We start from the raw sequence: 20,208 nt of genomic DNA, 5'->3' as shown, positions 1-20,208 counted from the left end.
ATAGTCTGCAGATAAGACTGTAGAATTGTTTCCGAAAAATCCCCTGAACTTGATATTAGATTAGGAGATATCGTATCAAAAACACTTATAAATGACGCAATACTTTAGCGATTTATTGGGGAACGAGTACAGTTTTAATCAAAACAAACTGATTTAATGACATAGGCCGAACTATAAATTTCTTATCTGCGTCAAATAGTTATTTTCGTTAAAGGTATTTTTGAGAGTATCTAGGAAAATGACCTTGCTTTTAGAAGATATTCACCACGCTAACTATTTTTAAGGAATATTAAATTCCCAATGGTATCAACACTAACATCTTTTATTTATGATTGATTAATTCTTGGAATCGTCAAACATAGGCCACATTTCAAATGATTGCTTCCAAACAATTGACATTCCCAATTATTTATGTTTAGTGATTAATGCATTTACAATAAATGAAAAACAAATCTAATCTTTGACAAGTGTTTAAAATAATTGGCATTTTTTTATCAATTAGTCACAATTCAGAATTTATTATACGTCATTGAAAATGTCGACACACGAGTAAAGAAAAAACAATCTTATCGAGATTCACTTCAAGGTAGACCTCTTTATTTAAATATAGAGCTCTTCCGGCGAAAGTGATGTAAGCGACATTTTTTCGAATTTCCATTTTTTCTAATTGTTGCCGATAGAGGATATCGAACTACATATCCTCTAAATGTCGAAACTGTACCATGAACCGTTATGAGATGAGACCGCCTTTGTTTGCATTTTTGGCGTGACCGCGATATGTCGCTTACATGAAAAATTGCTCATTAACATATTATAAAACCAGTACGGAAGGGCAACAGCCAGGCGGTGGCGACTGTATAATACCCTACACCTACCCTACAAGTACAATAATTGAGCTATATCCAATTTTGATGGACAGCGTTGGTTTTCAGATGGGTTATTGAACACTCCGTATCAAATTTCGAGCAAACATGTTCAAACTATAATAACTACGGTTGGAAAATGAAAACATTATTGCAAATTACCCAAAATGTAACTAACATATATATGGGAGCCAGGGACGTAGGCAGGATTTTATTTTGGGGTGGGGGCACCCCTCATTTTTTCAAAATCGAAAATTGCTAAAAGTTTTTCTGTTTGTAAAAAAACCTCAAAAAAAAAATCGGATACTTTGCTGAGAATGTAAACACAGAACTGACATTTGAATACCGTCAAACAGGCGGGCTGTTTTCAACTGTTCGCGTGAGACCACCTTCATTAATCCACCTTGAAGTCCTACGAACTTTATGAAAATCGATCGAAAATCCGATTTTAAAATTGCATCCAACTATTGCCGTATATGGCTATAATATGCATCATGTTTTTATAAGTCCTAACATTTTCCTAATTTATTGGAGATAAAATAAGAAAAGATGGTAGATTTTGAAATCAGAAGTACGAATAGATTTCCAAGTTGTTGCAGTTGTAAACCTTTTTCTTTCTTTGCTCACTAATTTCTACTCGGTAGATGAAATAAATAAATAAATAAATAATGTCAAATGATCTACCGGCAAGCGACAAGTGTTGTATAAAACTTTTTCTCATAGATAAAAGTTCCCCGACTAATACTATTTTAACACATTTCCTTACTTAAGGTGGGTAATAAGTTCGTTTCACTGTAGAATGTCTTTTTTGGAAGAAAATCAATAATTCAAAAAGGAAATTTTAAAATTTAAAAAAAAAATATTTCTAAATTTCTACTAGAATCAATGCTGCTTGCTTTTGACTGATAGATTTCGATCCTAACTAACGCTCCGAGTTCCAAAGAAAACAAGTAAAAAGGCATAAAGTCCGGCCGGGCCGAACTTTGGATACCCACCACCTCGTGTATATATGTAAATCCAATTTTGTCACAATCCGGTGAAAATTGGATAACTTAAGCACCCAAATTCGCCACGGACATTGAGCGGTCTAATATATATATATATATATATATATATATATATATATGACAAAATTCCGTTTTGTAGAACAAAATATTGGTATTTTTGGCAGATATATCCAATTATAAACCAATCTGAACTATACTAAGGTCGGATATCGTGAGGCTCAGAAAAACTCACTGTTTCAAATTTCAGCGAAATCGGGTTATAAATAAAGCTTTTTTTGGGCTTCAGACCCCTCATCGGCAGATCGGTCTATATGGCAGCTATATCTAAATATAGTCCGATCTGAATCATGTTTAAGTCAGATGTCGGGAGGCTTAAAATAACCGACTGTTTTAAATTTCAGCGAAATCGGGTAATAAATAATGCTTTCATAATGCTTAAAAAGGCTTCAGACCCTTTATCGGGAGATCGGTCTATATGACAGCTATATCTAAATATAAACCGATCTAATCCATATTTAGTTCAGATGTTGGGAGGCTTAAAATAACCCACTGTTGCAAATTTCAGCGAAATCGGGAGCTTTTATGGTCTTCAGACCCTTTATCGGGAGATCGGTCTATATGGTAGCTGTAGCTAGATATAGTCCGATCTGAACCATATTTGGGTCAACCTAAACTACTTGAGGAGAAGCCGTAAACTTCTCACCGTTTCAAATTTTAGCAAAATCGGATAAAAAATAAAGTTTTTATGGGCATTAGACCCTTTATCGGAAAATTGGTCTATATAGCAGCTATATCCAAATATGGTCGAATTGGGCCGTTCAAGAACTTAACGAGCGTCCAACAAAAAGACGCATCTGTACAAAATTTCTGCTCAAAATTTCAATTTTTGAAGGATATAAAGTGATATAACAGACAGACGGATAGACGGACAGATACATGCCGTCTAGGAATTTTACGACGATCCGAAATATATATACTTTGTAGGGTCGGAAATTGATTTTCCGATGTGTTGCAAACGGAATGACTAAATGAATATACCCCCTATCCTACGGTGGTGGGTATAAAAAAAGGTCATGTTTTTGGGGGAAATTGGCTTGTTGAAATTCGCCAATTTTTAATTCTGTTTGTAACTACTCGAAATATTCGTCTGAGACCCCATAAAGGATATACAGGGTGGCTGATGAAAGCCGCTACCAAAAAAAAATGTAATAACTTTTTTTCTATTTAATAATAATAATTTAATAATTAATTTAATTAATTAATTAATTAATTTAATTAATAATAATTTAATAATTAATTTAATAATTTAATTTAACATGAATAAAAGAAAAATGTATTCCATACACCGAAAAAAAAATGTAGCAATATTCATCATTGTAGCAATATTCATCAGCCACCCTGTATATTCATGATCGTCGTGACATGTCGATCTATCCATGTCCGTCCGTCGGTCTGTCGAAAGCAAGCTAGCTTTCGAAGGAGTAAGGTAGCCGCTTGAAATTTTGCACAAATACTTATTATTATTATTATAATTCGGTTGGGATTGTAAATGGGCCATAACGGTCCATGTTTTGATATAGTTGCCATATATACCGATCTTGGGTCTTAACTTCTTGAGCCTCTAAAGGGCGCAATTCTTCCGATTTTAATGAAATGAATGCACGAAGTATTTTGTTATGTTATCCAACAAGTGTGCCAAGTATGGTTCAAATCGGTCCATAAATTGATATAGCTGCCATATAAACCGATCTTGGGTCTTGACTTATTGAGCCTCTAGAGGGCGCAATTCTTATCCGATTGGAATGAAATTTTGCACAACGTGTTTCGCTATGACTTCCAATAACTGTGCTAAGTAAGGTTCAAATCGGTCAATAACCTGATGTAGCTGTCATATAAACCGATCTTGAATCTTGACTTCTTGAGCCTCTAGAGGGCGCAATTTTGAAATAATGAAATTTTGCACGAAATATTTTGTCATGATATCCAACAACTGTGCTAAGTATGGTTGAAATCGGTCCATAACCTGATTTAGCTGTCATATAAACCGGTCTGGGAACTTGACTTCTTGAGTTTCTAGAGTGCGCAATTCCTATTCGATTTGGCTGAAATTTTGCATGACGTACTTTATTATGACTTTCAACAACAATAAGGTTCAAATCGGTTCATAACCTTTTATGACTTTCCACAACTGTGTCATAAAAGGTTCAAATCGGTTCATAACCTGATATGGCTGCCGATCTGGGATCTTGACTTCTTGATTCTCTATGAGTCGCAATTATTATCTGTTATATAAATTGGTAATCTTATTTTATTCTGTGAATTATGGCAACCCAGATGCATTTTCTTTTTCTTTTCATTCCTTACTTATGTCAAAGTTAGTTCAATAAAAGCTATCAATGAAAGCGGCGGTGTTTCATTTCGATCGCATGGAAGAACATTATCCGATTTGCCTGAAATTTTGTACGACGGATCCTCTCCCCCCAAAGGCCGCAATTCTTATTCGAATTGGCTTACATTTTACACAGGTCGCCAACATATAATTTAATTGTGGTCCGAACCGGACCATATTTTGATATTGCTCTAATAGCAGAGCAAATCTTTTCTTTTATCCTATTTTTGTCAAAGAAGAGATGACGGAAAGAGAACTCGACAAATGTGATCCATGGTGGAGAGTATATAAGATTCGGCCCGGCCGAACTTGGCACGCTTTCACTTGATTATATTAAAATATATCCAATAAAAATTTTCTCAATTTTTCTCTTAGGAGTGAGATTTCTGGAGTTCATTTTAGTGTCTTATTGGATTTGATTCTATTTCTATATTAAAAAAAAATAATTTATGGGGATATAATTCAGCAGGTGCTGTTTTATCTCAATCCACCTTGGTTAAAAAAAAGGCCCGCGGCCCTAAACCCCCCCTAGCTACGTCCCTGATGGGAGCTGTATCTAAATCGGAACCGATTTCGAGCAGCCGATTTGTGGTAGTCGTCGAGGAAAATTTTCGCAAGATTCGTCAATAAATGCGCTTGCAATGGCTCTTGGAGTGAAAATCAGGCGATAAGGAAATCCCTCCTGCTTGCACTTTATTGCAATATTTCTCAAAATCGGACGAACATATAGAGCAAGGGGGGGTGCCCTCGGGCCCGAAATTTAGAACACAGACTTTTTAATTAAATACTATATAAGCTCTAAGCGTTGTCAGTCAAAAACTGCCAACAAATATTAAATGATATTTTTAGTTGTATTGGGTTGCCCAAAAAGTAATTGCGGATTTTTCATATAGTCGGCGTTGACAAATTTTTTCACAGCTTGTGACTCTGTAATTGCATTCTTTCTTCTGTCAGTTATCAGCTGTGACTTTTAGCTTGCTTTAATAAAAAAGTGTAAAAAAAGTATATTTCATTAAAGTTCATTCTAAGTTTTATTAAAAATGCATTTACTTTCTTTTAAAAAATCCGCAATTACTTTTTGGGCAACCCAATATGTCATAACCTACATCATATTACTATCCAAACCGGGAGAATTGCATTCAACCTTTTCTTCATCAAATTTATGTTCACTAAACTTAGTTGCCAACTTAAATTGAAAAATACCTAATAAATCCAATTAAAACTTACCGCACACCACACACTAGTACGATCCACCTGCCAAGCCTGCTCATAACGACACATATCGTACATCAATTCGATATCTTCTGTTTCCAAAGTATATTTAAAGCTGTATAAAATGACATTTAAAAAAAAAACAAATTTTAGAAAAAATTAGCAACTCAAATAGAAAATAAATTATATCCAGCACAATATTCAACGTACCCCAAACGTCTTGATATATCATACATTGTCTGATTCCAAATGGGCAAATTGCGGAACTTGGCCGATTCGGAACCTGCACCTTTGAAGTTTTGACTGCTCCATGATTGGCAGTAGTCATAGGGACGTAAAAGTAAATCTTTTTCGGGAATATCATCAGATTTAGCAGCATTGTTGGGGCCGAATAAACCCTCAGCGAAGGCCTTGAAACTTTCAGTTGTACGTTGTAGATCAGTGTGACGGAACTAGAAGGGGTTTAGGAAAGGCATAGAAAAAACTTCACTTCACAATTTTTGTTTGATTTTTACTTACTTTGTAATAGTCGCTGCTATAATCCTTGACTAAAACTTCGGGATAATATTTTTGATATGTTTTGGCAGTGCCGCGCAGATCTTCGTAGCCCTTCAAGAAAAGAAAAAATAATTTTTAAAAAATAAAGAAAAACATTGACAAAATTTTTCTATGAGAAGTTTCAAATTAATATACATTGATAATGGTCAACTATGTTAAATTGTTCATGCCATGGCTAGCTTAAAATAATGGTTACACAGAAAAAAATTTTTAAGGAATTTTTTCATAATTCCATTCATAATTTATTTGTTACATATTATTCATGTAACGAACTTATAATACATGGACAAGTTCCTATATTGATGCACAAGCCATTATTTTTTGAAAATATGCAAGAATTTCTAAAATCCAAAATAATTTCCATATTTTCCCCTACTTTTTCAACTTTAGGGCATTAGTATACCCTTATCCTATGGTGGTGGGTATAAAACTACCACCATAGTGTAATATGATAACTTGTTATACTCGTATTTATAAGAAACTTTTGATGAAACTAAGTAGACTAGCTTGTTCCTTTAATGTTGTTTGTTTGAAAAATATAATAAAAAGAGTCAGTTTGTTGACAGAAGCTTTACAATTCAGGTGTGGGGTTCCCAAAAAAAAAAAAAAATAAATAAAAAAAAGAAGACTCAAAAAAAAAAATTCTTTTTTTTTTTAATATGGATTCACGCCCTACTCGAGAAAGAATTCTTTCAGCTTTAAAAGCTTCAAATGTGGAATTTCCAGAAACAGCGTCAATTGCACAATTGAGAACATTATATGATTCTTTGCAAGTTAACGGTGGTCCATCAAAGCAGACTGAATTGCCTTCTGGAAATGTGGTTTCTTCTGATTCTGCTGGGAATTCATCTGTAACTGTCACTACAATGTCATCCAATACTTTGAATGAAACTCCCGTTATTAATTCCGCAACTGCCGATCCTGAAAATTTGCTTCAGTCATTTCAATGTAATGGTGAGTCCACAAATCAAACTGAATTGGTTCTTGGAACTGCCGCTTGTTTTTCTGCCGCACGGACTTCAACAGATTTAATATCTAGAAATACATTGAGTGTCGCTTTTAATAACAGCGAAATTGGCGTATCCTGTGCAAATCTTCGGCAAACACAGACTTCAGTGCCTCCTTCCGTCTATAATTCTTCTGCTTCCGTTCCTGTAAATACAGTTCAAAGACAATTTCCTGGTACTTCAGGGACTGCTGCTTTTGTTTCTGCCGCCCGGACTTCATCAGTTATTTCCGATTTAATGAATACAAATACATTGGGTGTCGCTTTTAACAATAGAGCAATTGGCGTGTCCTGTGATGTTCTTCCGCAAACACAAACTTCCGTACCTCCTTCCGTATCTTCTTGTGTTGTTTCTTCCGTACCCTCCGTCAATTATTCCTCAGTTTCCGTTCCTGCAAACTTACTTCGAGGACAATTTTCTAGACCTTCTGTTCCATCACAGGTAACAGACCCTTTCATTCGTTCAAGCGTTTTATCCCGTGAAGCTGATGAACTAGAGAGTGAAATTAGAGTTTTGAGATTGAAGCAAGAAATGTTGGCTCTTCGAAACCAAATTGAATCTTTAGAAAACGGTGGAAAAAAAGTTTCTTATAAATACGAGTATAACAAGTTATCATATTACAACGAGTATAACAAGTATCATATTACAGTGGCGGAGGTGGACGTGATATGAGACGCGGAAACAATCGCGAAAAGTGTTTCAAATGTAATCAATTTGGTCATTTTGCTCGTGCCTGCCCAGAGGAGTCGGAACGTTGCTATCGCTGCAATGGTATAGGGCACATATCAAAAGTTTCTTATAAATACGAGTATAACAAGTTATCATATTACACTCGTATTTATAAGAAACTTTTGATGAAACTAAGTAGACTAGCTTGTTTCTTTAATGTTGTTTGATTGAAAAATATAATAAAAAGAGTCAGTTTGTTGACAGAAGCTTTACAATAGGATGGGGGTATACCAATCTAGTCACTTCGTTTATAACACCTCGAAATATTCATCAAAGATACCATAAAGGATATATATTCTTGATCGCCTCGTCATTTTGAATCGATCTAGTCATGTCCATCCGTCCGTCTATCGAAATCACGATAGAGGTCCAACGCGTAAAGCTAGCCGCCTGAAATTTTGCACAGATACTTAATATCGATGTAGATAGTTGGAAATTGCAAATGCTCCCCTATAAACCGATCTTTGACTTCTTCAGTCATTTCGTTTGTAATACCTGAAAATATTCGTCTAAGACCCAATAAAGCATATATGATCTTGATCGTGTCGTCGTTCTGAATCGATCTTGTCATGTCCGTCCGTCTGTCTGTCAAAATCACGATAGAGGTCGAACGCGTAGAGCTAGACGCTTGAAATTTTGCACAGGTACTTACTATCGATGTAGATCGTTGGGAATTGCAAATGGCCACATCGGTTCAGATTTAGATATAGCTCCCATATACACCGATCTCACGATTTGACTTCTTGAGTCCCTGGAAGCCGCAATTTTCATCCGATTTGACTGAAATTTTGCACGTAGTGTTCCGTTAAGACTTCCATCAACTGTGTCAACTACGGTCCAAATCGGCCTAAAACCTGATATAGCTCCCATATAAACCGATCCCCAATTTGACTTCTTGAGCCCTTACAAGCCGCAATGTTTGTCCGATTTGGCTAAAATCTTCCATATAGTAATCTGTTGTGACTTTCAACATTTGTGCTAAGAGCGGTTCATATCGGTCTATAACCTGATATAGCCTCCCTTATAAACCGATCTCCCGATTTGACTTCCTGAGCTCTGGAAGCCGCAAATGTTGTCCAATTTGGCTGAAATCCTGCATGTAGTAATCTGTTATGACTTTCAACATTTGTGCTAAGAGCGGTTCATATCGGTCTATAACCTGATATAGCCCCCATATAAACCGATCTCCCGATTTGACTTCCTGAGCTCTGGAAGCCGCAAATGTTGTCCAATTTGGCTGAAATCCTGCATGTAGTAATCTGTAATGACTTTCAACAACTGTGCCAAGTACGGTCCAAATCGGCCTATAACCTGATATAGCTCCAATATAAACCGATCTCCCGATTTGACTTCTTGAGCCCCTGGAAGCCGCAATTTTTGTCCGATTTGGCTGAAATTTTGCACGTAGTGTTCTGTTATGGCTTCCAACAATTGTGTCAACTACGTTTCAAATCCGTCTATAACTTGATATAGCTCCCACATAAACCGATCTCCCGGTTGGACTCCTTGAGCCCTTATAAGCCGCAAATTTTTGTCCGATTTGGCGAAATTTTGTAGCCAAATCGTTATGACTTCCAACAACTGTGCCAAGTACGGCCAAAATCAGTCTATAACCTGATATAGCTCCCATGTAAACCGGTCTCTCGATCATCCTTGTTCGGTTCCTAGAAACTTTAATTTTTGCTGGTTTGACAGAAGTTTGGTATGTAGAATAAAATCATGGCCTACAACTTAATTTATTTAGTATAAATTTTTAGCAGAATCCATGGTGGTAGTTTCGGCCCGGCCGAACTTAGCACGCTTTACTTGTTTGCTCTCTTCATGGGCAAACTCTCTCGTATATGTTGTCTCTCTCCGAGCGAAAAGAAATTTTGTACAAACTGCTACAACAACAACCCTCTGAAATACTATAAATTCAAAAAATATCCCGACAGATGAACTACCTGGCTCAGGAAGATGTAAAGAAGGTGCATATCAGGCATTCTAAAAATACTATAGGCCAACATGAACAGGAGTAAGGTGGCATATGATCTCCTATCGCAAATAGTCGCAGAAAAACGTGCCAGACGCATAGTTATAAGGGGAATAAATCAAGTATTATGGCTCGAGGATCCCACGAAAACTGCTGCCATCTATTTAGATTCCAGACTGTAAATGGGTGCTGCTAGATCACTTCATGTTGTTAAGTTGCTATCTCACCCCTTGTGACACTATCACAAGGCCAAAATTTAGATGGGCATTACATAGTAGCAGGCGATTGCAGGCGATGATGGCACTACACCGGATATCACTCTTGTCTCCGAAGAAATCATCGGAAAGATAACAGTATTATGTTCTCCTTTGATACTGAAAGAGACATAGCCAATGATGGAATGAGTGCAAGCACACGAAAGTGGAACAGAAACAAGTTCGACACTCTAAAACTCCTAGCGGGAATTGACCCGCAAACCCTGCTGTAAGAGGATGCACTATATGTTCTGTCGACAGTGGGATGAGTGGTGGGCATCATAGAGGACGAATACAAGAAATCCTTGCCAATCCTCTAACGGCCTAGGGGAAATAGAACTGCAGCACATTGGCGGAATGATACGATAGCTGAGCAATGAAGTAACTGCCTTAAACTAAGATGGAGATACAAAGAACTCTCCGCAGGAGCCCGGCTGAGATAGAACACGCTCTGTATAAGGAGGCAAAAAAAGTTACTTGCTGCCGTAATAGAAAGGAGCAAGAAAGAAAAGTGGGAGGAATTAAGAGAAGACATTAAACGAAACACTTGTGGCCTCGGATACCTAAATGTGTTGGGAAAAAATCAGCACACGGAGGCTAACAGCGTTGATGGACAGCAGAACAATATAGTCTTCCGCCGACACGACCGTATAGATATGAAGTTTATGAAGAGCCCACTGACAACATAAGCCCTTTTATTGGGTTGCCCAAAAAGTAATTGCGGATTTTTCTTATAGTCGGCGTTGACAAATTTTTTCACAGCTTGTGACTCTGTAATTGCATACTTTCTTCTGTCAGTTATCAGCTGTTAATTTTAACTTGCTTTAGAAAAAAGTGTAAAAAAGTATACTTGATTAAAGTTCATTCTAAGTTTTATTAAAAATGCATTTACTTTCTTTTAAAAAATCCGCAATTACTTTTTGGGCAACCCAATATGATCATCAGGTCAGGTCATCAGGCAGATAGCTAAAAACAGACTTTTATATCTTTTGAGAATGTTTAGCTGGTGGCTATAGGAAGGCGTTTTTCCGGAATTATGGAAGGGCAAAAACCTGGTGCTGATAAGCAATTGCATCGTGATCCCACATTGTCGTCCTCACACAGGCCACTCTGAACGCTGGATATGGCCATCAAGCTTTTAAAGGGTGATTTTTTTGAGGTTAGGATTTTCATGCATTAGTATTTGACAGATCACGTGGGATTTCAGACATGGTGTCCAAGAGAAAGATGCTCAGTATGCTTTGACATTTCATCATGAATAGACTTACTAACGAGCAACGCTTGCAAATCATTGAATTTTATTACCAAAATCAGTGTTCGATTCGAAATGTGTTCAAATTTTGACAAATTTTGTTCAGCGATGAGGCTCATTTCTGGTTGAATGGCTACGTAAATAAGCAAAATTGCCGCATTTGGAGTGAAGAGCAACCAGAAGCCGTTCAAGAGCTGCCCATGCATCCCGAAAAATGCACTGTTTGGTGTGGTTTATACGCTGGTGGAATCATTGGACCGTATTTTTTCAAAGATGCTGTTGGACGCAACGTTACGGTGAATGAACACATTTCGAACCGAACACTGATTTTGGTAATAAAATTCAATGATTTGCAAGCGTTGCTCGTTAGTAAGTCTATTCATGATGAAATGTCAAAGCATACTGAGCATCTTTCTCTTTGACACCATGTCTGAAATCCCACGTGATCTGTCAAATACTAATGCATGAAAATCCTAACCTCAAAAAAATCACCCTTTAGAACGACATATAAAGTATGCCATCGTTAAGGAGGTGCACTCCCAATGAGACAACATGGCTTCAGGGCAGGAATGCCCACAAGCGGAGCTCTCAGAGATGTGCTGAAAATAGCAAAGGCACCACTACTCTAGGCCGATTGTCCTCTTGGCCACACTTAATGAGAAAAACGCCTTCAATAGCCTCAGATAATCTATCCTCCTCCATACACTCAGGGAGGAGTTTATTATCCCGGTGTATCTGATGAGAATATTGAGAAGTTACTTGCATAACAGGACAGACATGGAGGTGCAAACCGCAAACTACGGCAGATGATGTTAGGGGCAAAGGATTGGCTTTACCCCCAAGGCTTGCATCTTGCGAGGCCGAAGACGCGGTATTGCTACTTCTAACTCAGCCGTGTTGAGTCTTGGGGATCCACCACCTAGATTCTGATAATACGGGCTCGGCAACACCATAAATATTAACTTCGCGACGGTTTTTTTGGTATTTTTGAGAGTTTTGTTCTAGCCATGTCCGTTTGTACCTTAAAATCATGATAGCGCTGGAATTCATTAAGTTATCGGCTTGATATTTGGCGTAGATACTTCTCATTATTCTCGGAGGCCACCTTAGCGCAGAGGTTAGCATGGCCGCCTATGACGCTGAACGCTTGGGTTCGAATCCTGGCGGGACCGATTAGAAAAAAAATTTTCGGCGGTGGTTTTTCCCTTCTAATACAGGCAACATTTGTGACGTACTATGCCATGTAAAACTTCTCTACTGAGAGATGTCGCACTGCGACACGCCGTTCGGATTCGACTATACAAATGAGGCCCCTTATCGTTGAGCTTAAAACTCGAATCGGACTGCACTCAATGATATGTGAGAAGTTTGCCCCTGTTCCTTGGTGGAATGTTCAAAGGCAAAATTTGCATTTTTACTTCTCATTATTCTAGGCCGTTAGAGATAATATATCGAGGTGTATTATGATCCTGCCATTTTACTGTTTGATCCTTTCGAAGCCTAAAAATGTATTTCAGTTAACTGATATCTTGTATATCAAGTATATCCATGCCAACTATCACCCATGGCAAATACGGACCGTGGATGGATCCATCATTCTTGATGTGAGTGATCAGACGATATGCGCCTGGTTGTTCAACCGTTAATTTATTTAGCAACCTGAGAATGATAGTGCAAAAGGGGGATCCATTCGCTGAATTTGTATTCTTTGAGCCATTTATCAGGCACCCCAATTTATTGTGAACGAAGTTCACATACACAGGGCCACATTAAGATGCTAGCCACCCGTTGAGGTATTTCGCGAATTACCTAGCCACTAACACCATTAACACCCTTAACATTTGAAATAATTCGGATAATATCTTATTTCGAAAGCCATGGCAAACAGTTTGCATTTCTGTGCGAATATTCTGTACAAAACTATTGCTCTATTGCCTCCACCCATTACAATAAAACGTTGTTATTATTATTTAGCAAATGGAATTTGTATGTTGTCTTTTTCTATTTTGTTTATAATCATTATTGGCTGTTTATATTGACAAGGCATTTAATGTAGAGCAATTAACACCATTAGCCACCGAACAAGCCAGCGACAATAAAAATATCTACTTTTAGAAATATTATGAATGAAAACCATAACATAGTAGTGATTCATTCATTGATATCATAACAAAAAAACAAAAAACAAGTAAAAGCATGCTCAGTTCCGCCGGGCCGAATCTTATATACCTCCCCACCATGGATCAAATTTGTCCAATTATTTTCCCGGTATCTCTGTTGTGCTGTTTCAGGCTATAGATCGATGCTGTTTCAGACTATAGACCGATTCAGACCATATTTGACACGCATGTTGAAGGTCATGGGAGAAATCGTTGTACAAAATTTCAGTCAAATCAGATAATAATTGCGCCCTCTAGAGGCTCAAGAAATCAAGATCCCAGATCGGTTTATATGACAGCTATATCAGTTTATGGACCGTTTTGCACCATACCTAGTACAGTTGTTGGAAGTCTAAACAAAATACTGCATGCCAAATTTCAGCCAAATCGGATAGGAATTACGCCCTCTAGAAGCTCAAGAAGTAAAATAGGGAGATCGGTTTATATGGGTGCTGTATCAGGCTGTAGACCCATTCGGACCGCAATTTGACACCTACGTTGGAGGTTATGGGATAAGCCGTTGTTCAAAATTTCAACCAAAGTGGATAGTTATTACGCCTTCTAGAGGCTCAAGAAGTTAAGATCCCAGATCGGTTTATATGACAGCTATATCAAGTTATGGACCGTTGTTTAAAATTTCAGCCAAATCGAATAATAATTGCGCCCTCTAGTGGCTCAAGAAGTCAAGATCCCACATCGGTTTATATGACATCTATATGAGGTTATGGTACGATTTCCACCATACATAGCACAGTTGTTGGAAGTCATGCCGAAACACGTCATGCTAAATTTTAGCCAAATCGGAAGAGAATTGCGCCCTCTAGTGGTTCAAAAAGTCAAGACCCATGATCGGTTTATATGGCAGCTATATCAAAACGTGGACCGATATGGCCCATTTACAATCCCAACCGACCTACATTAATAAAAAGTATTTGTGCAAAATTTCAAGCGGCTAGTTTTACTCCTTCGAAAGTTAGCATGCTTTCGACAGACAGACGGACGGACATAGCAGGATCGACTAAAAATGTCATGCCGATTAAGAATATATATACTTTATGGGGTCTTAGACGAGTATTTCGAGGAGTTACAAACAGAATGACGAAATCCTATGGTGGAGGGTATAAAAACGATATTATTGGCTTCATATCAACAAACAGCAGGCGATATTAACACATCTATGGCAGTCTAGTATGCAGAGCCTATATGAAGCCAAATTTAGGGGTCGATTTATAAGAGGACTATATCAATTGATATAGGGTAGCTGCCACAAAGTGGTATATTATTGGGTTGCCCAAAAAGTAATTGCGGATTTTTCATATAGTCGGCGTTGACAAATTTTTTCACAGCTTGTGACTCTGTAATTGCATTCTTTCTTCTGTCAGTTATCAGCTGTTACTTTTAGCTTGCTTTAGAAAAAAAGTGTAAAAAAAGTATATTTGATTAAAGTTTATTCTAAGTTTTTAAAAAATGCATTTACTTTCTTTTAAAAAATCGCAATTACTTTTTGGGCAACCAATATTTACAAGTCACTAAAAACATTTGCTTCTGAGTTCAAGAGTAATTGCGTGATTGCGTCATATTTGGCTGCATAATAACTGTCGGCTATTGTTGGCGATCTCAAACATCTCAAAGTGAACAAAATGATTCTGCATCGCACCATAAACCGTTATAACGATACTGGTAGCGTTGCCAAATGTCTGGTGGTGTTCCAAAAACACCAAATGAAATAACACCTAAAATGGTTCGGCGAGTGAGGGCTAGAATTCAACGAAACCCGCGCTGCAATGTCAGTGAAAATATCCCCTGAATGTATGCAACATGTAGGAAAATTCTTACAACTTACAAAAGGCATACGATATTGTGAACACCAAGGCAAAACAAAGATAGACTCAAAAGAGCAAAGCAGTTGCTGCGCCTGCACGAACGTGGTGAATTTCCAAATATTGTTTTCTCTGGCGAGAAAAAAATTCCCAATTGAGCAACTCGTTAACTCTCAAAATGATGCTATCGATATTTTTATAACCACCACCATAGGGTAGGGGGTATATATTTATTTAGTCATTCCGAAATCGAAATATCGATTTCCGATCCTATAAGGCATATATATATATTTCGGATGTCTTAAAATTCTAAGACGATTTAACGAAGTCCGTCCGTCTGTTATAATCCCTCTACGGAATTCAAAAATTGAGATATTGAGCTGAAATTTGGCACAGGTACGTCGTTTCGATGCACGCTGGTAAAGTTCTTGAACGGACCAAATCGGACCATATTTGAATATAGCTCCTATATGGACCGATCTGCCGATAAAGGGTCTAAAGCCCATAAAAGCTTTTTTTTAATCGATCGCTGACATTTTAAACAGTGAGTTATTTAAAGCCTCCCAAAATCTGACCTAAATATAGATTAGATCCGACTATATTTAGATACAGCTGCCATATAGACCGATCTGCCGATTAAGGGTCTGAAGCCCATAAAAGCTTAATTTTTTAACTGATGTTGTTGAAATTTGGAACTGTGAGTAATTTGAAGCACCCTGACATCTGACCCAAATATGGATTAGATTAGACTATATTTAGATATAGCTTTCATATAGACCGATCTCCCGATAAAGGGTCTAAAGCCCATAAAAGATTTATTTTTTAAACGATTTCGTTGAAATTTGAGAAAGTGAGTAGTTTTAGGCCTCCCAACATCGGACTTAAATATGGTTCAGATCGGACCATATTTAGATATAGCTGTCATATAGACCGATCTCCCGATAAAGGGTCTAAAGCCCATAAAAGCTTTATTTTTTAAACGATTTCGTTGAAATTTGAGAAAGTGAGTAGTTTTAGGCCTCCCAACATCGGACTTAAATATGGTTCAGATCGGACCATATTAAGATATAGCTGTCATATAGACCGATCTCCCGATAAAGGGTCTAAAGCCCATAAAAGCTTTATTTTTTAAACGATTTTGCTGAAATTTGAAACAGAGCGTAGTTTTAAGCCTCCCAACATCCGACCCAAGTATGGTACAGATCGGACTATATTTAGATATAGCTGCCATATAGACCGATCTGCCATTTAAGCGTCTGGAATCCATGAAAGCTGCATTTATTACCCAATTTCGCTGAAATTTGAATCAATGACCCCCACCCGCCATCTGACCCGAATATAGTAAGGATCGAAAGATATTTAGATATAGATGTCATATGGACCGATATGCCGATTAAGGATAATTTGGTATAGTGATTTGGTTTAAGCCTCACGACACCCTACCCACATATGAGTCTGATCAGATTATATAGATATAGCTGTCATATAGATCCGTGTCCTTTATAGTTCAGATAGGTTTATATTTGGATATAGCTGCCAAAAAGACCAATATTTTGTTGTACAAAATTGAACAGTGATTTATTATATTATATTTGAGTGAATAAGTTATCCAATTTTCACTGGATTGTGACGGAAGGGGGTTTACATATATACCCGAGATGGTGGACATCCAAAGTTTTGCCCGGCCGAACTATTGGGTTGCCCAAAAAGTAATTGTGGATTTTTTAAAAGAAAGCAAATGCATTTTTAATAAAACTAAGAATGAACTTTAATCAAATATACTTTTTTTACACTTTTTTTTTCTAAAGCAAGCTAAAAGTAACAGCTGATAACTGACAGAAGAAAAAATGCAATCACAGAGTCACAAGCTGTGAAAAAATTTGTCTATATGAAAAATCCGCAATTACTTTTTGGGCAACCACATAAATGCCTTTTTACTTGTGCTATCTAAATATAGACACAGGACCCATTATGTTTCAAAGAGTTATCTCTATCCTTTCTCAAATGAAATACTATATACTGGGTTTTTTTTCGATTCTATCCCACTATGAGTCGTTCTACCGACCATCTGATTGCTCAACAGTGATACATGAGCATTTATTGCCCACGCCATTAGCTTGGACTGCGTCGCCCGCAAGGTTTCGCATTCACCACTATAGCCCGGCACTCACTCGATGTGGATCGTGCCATCCTCAGTGAAGGCGTTTATGTCCTTCTTACACTACAAGACGGTTCATAATCATACCGTTTTATTAGGTATACCCCTGATGGCCAATTTACTGCGCATAACGATTTTCACACTTGACGTTCTCCACCATTTCACCTCACGCAGCCAGTGATTGCCAGAAGGCGGAGATCCTGGCGATAACGGTAGATAGTCGGAAACTCATTTCTGGGGGTTGAGACCCCCACGACCACTCTGATCTTTAGCTTTGAACCATTAGAGCACCATGCATTTTCAGATAGCAATAGCAGAGTTCCTTCGATCCAGGCCGTGCCGTTGGCAGCAGTGCCACGCATTCGACGTCAAGTTATGTCTCTAGCATCCAATCCGAAACCTCTTCCATTTCATCCAGTATTCCTATCGTCGCCTCGATTATACCAGCTCCTATCATTTATCCATTTTCACTCGCCGTAAGTCTCACACAGCCACAGTGTCTTCTTCATGCTTAATCTGTATGTCCATGGATAAGATATCAAGAATAGTCTTCAATGCTCATCGCCCCGCCTATGCCTAGGCAACACGTTCTCTGAAACTGTTTTTATATCCTTATGTTGCATTTTCTCTCTAACGTCGCCCATCAAACTACAGAAGCGCAAGTAAGAATTGGTCTAATAAGGCTGCGATAGAGTCAGTTGACTATCCTCGGATTTAGGCCTCATTTCGATCTAAACAGTGCCTAACATCTGCGAGCCTTCTCAGTATGCTCCTGGATGCAGCATTTCCAGCTGTCTCTACCTATCTTCCCTTCACATAAGTGCTAATTTTACACTTTTCGATTTAAGCCAAAGTCTCCTGCAATATTCCATTTTTTAATCATAGTACCCAAAGATACTTAGGTGGTACTTATATCAGTAAATCATCATGAATATATTGGGCATAAGAAACCGAGCATTTTTTTATTTAGAATGAAGATAGAAAGAGAGGGAGAGAGAGAGAAAGAAAGATAAGCCCATTCGTCCGTCCGTCTATCTGTCTGACCGTCCGTTTGGATTTCCTTTAAGCGCTTGGATGACACATTTTTATATAAAGCTCCATTACTCACTTGTCCAGTCAAATAATTTTCCATATCAGGGGTAATGCTGGCATTCCATTTCCACATTTTGATGGCTATCAAATCCTCATTGCACAAGGCATTGTCAGGCAGTTCGGCCTTAACGCGATAGTTATCGGCAATTGCATCACGCAACTGTAAAGAAAAAACCAAAGTTTTATTTCAAAAAATCATCCCCTATCAACATCCCCTCCAACTTACCTGCTCCAAACGTGGAGCCTTTTGTATGGTACTCTTCGATGGCAGTCTGGTACCGTGTCTATGTAGAATCCATATCTTTTGGGGCGTACATCCAGGCACCAAATACTGTTTATCCATATTGGTACTCTTAGCAATTTGATAGGCTGTCTTGGAGGTAAAATGACGTGTCTGAGGTCTCATGGTATCCTTGCCAAAGCAATAGTCATCTTGAGCCCCTATTTGTGTACAGCATATCGCCAATAGGCAGGTGGTGGTGATTAGCAGGAAGTTCATTGCTATTTGGGAGAGGAAAAACAAGGAGAAGAGTTATAGAAAATACCTTTTTCACTTCAATTGAGGAATAGAAGTCAAAATAAAAGAAAAGAAGAAGAAAAAGCTAATGAGCTTTCATTATTCATAAATATATTTTGTTTTATCAATAATGCCAAAATTTCAATAATGACATTTCAGACATCCATTTCGGGGCCAAAACGAGGTCAAACATCTCATTAAATAACCACATTATGTCCAGGGCAAGCAGTTATTATGCCATCCAAACAACCCCAATATTCATTAAAATGACCCTAATGTCTTTCTTACGTTTCTTACTTCGCTCTAAACTAGAGCGAAGGTCAATACAACTGCCACAAGCATGCAGATGGGCCACCATTTATTGGTAGGTGGCAGTGGAATTTCTTCATTTATTTTCATAACTTAAATGTGATTTAGATAGAATGGCTACGAGCACCTTAGCAGAAAATATGTTATTAACACTTTTTCCACTTGATTGACTGCGCTATACTGCTCCCAGTTTTGTCCTTTCCCCCCATACCTTTGAGGAGCCCCATAATTTATTTATTTTCCTCGAGTATGTGTTGAAGATTGTTGGACATTTGCGAAAAAGCAAGAAAAACGCCGTTGCATGTTGAAAGTGTTTAAGTCGGTAGCCAAACAGCCTAGGCTTTATGGCTGTAGGCACTCCTTTTAGTGGCTTAAGGACTGTGGGCCATCGCAAGAATCTTATTATAACATAAGAAACAAGCCCACATGAATACACAATGGAACAATTTAAACAAAACCTCAAGAGTGCTTGACAAAAAATAATCGTCTTAAAATTTTGTCTTTGGCGAAAATTTGATTAAAATTTCGTCTTTAGAGAAAATTTCATTAAAATTTTGTCTAAAGACGTCTAAAGAGGTATCCTCATGCAATTTGGATTGGCTTAAAACAGACGAATGATACTTGTAAAAAAAAAAATTGTCCCGTTATATTAGATCTTATTTTGGGGGGAAAAATGGCCTATGGTGGCTCAAGAAATAAAATTGAGAGATTTGTTTATATGGAAGCTATATCAGGTTATGGACCGATTCAGTCCATAGTTAACACGTATGTTAAAAATCATACATACGTGCAAAATTTCAGCCAAATCGGATAATCATTGCGTCCTCTAGAGGTTCACGGAGTCAAAAGATCGGTTTATATGGGAGCTACATCAGTTAATGAACCGATTTGAACCATTTATTTTTTCATT

The 20,208-nt window shown here is 37.7% G+C and overlaps 1 protein-coding gene across 1 annotated transcript in view; it reads right to left on the bottom strand.

Moving 5' to 3' along the window:
* Positions 1-20,208, bottom strand: part of LOC106087349 (multiple inositol polyphosphate phosphatase 1) — a 107,694-nt gene that overhangs the window by 5,714 nt on the left and 81,772 nt on the right. The window contains exons 3-7 of the mRNA XM_013252365.2: positions 18,699-18,973; positions 18,489-18,632; positions 5,991-6,080; positions 5,682-5,923; positions 5,487-5,586 (exon numbers count right to left, since the gene is read on the bottom strand). Of these exons, the coding sequence (XP_013107819.2) occupies positions 5,487-5,586; positions 5,682-5,923; positions 5,991-6,080; positions 18,489-18,632; positions 18,699-18,971 (849 nt within the window). The 5' untranslated portion in view covers positions 18,972-18,973. The remainder of the gene's footprint in view (positions 1-5,486; positions 5,587-5,681; positions 5,924-5,990; positions 6,081-18,488; positions 18,633-18,698; positions 18,974-20,208) is intronic.

The sequence above is a fragment of the Stomoxys calcitrans genome, chromosome 1, assembly GCF_963082655.1.
Source record: "Stomoxys calcitrans chromosome 1, idStoCalc2.1, whole genome shotgun sequence".
In the NCBI taxonomy this organism is placed as follows: Eukaryota; Metazoa; Arthropoda; class Insecta; order Diptera; family Muscidae; genus Stomoxys; species Stomoxys calcitrans.
The sequence above is the reverse complement of the archived record's forward strand: the minus strand, read 5'-3'. Positions and strand labels throughout refer to the sequence as shown.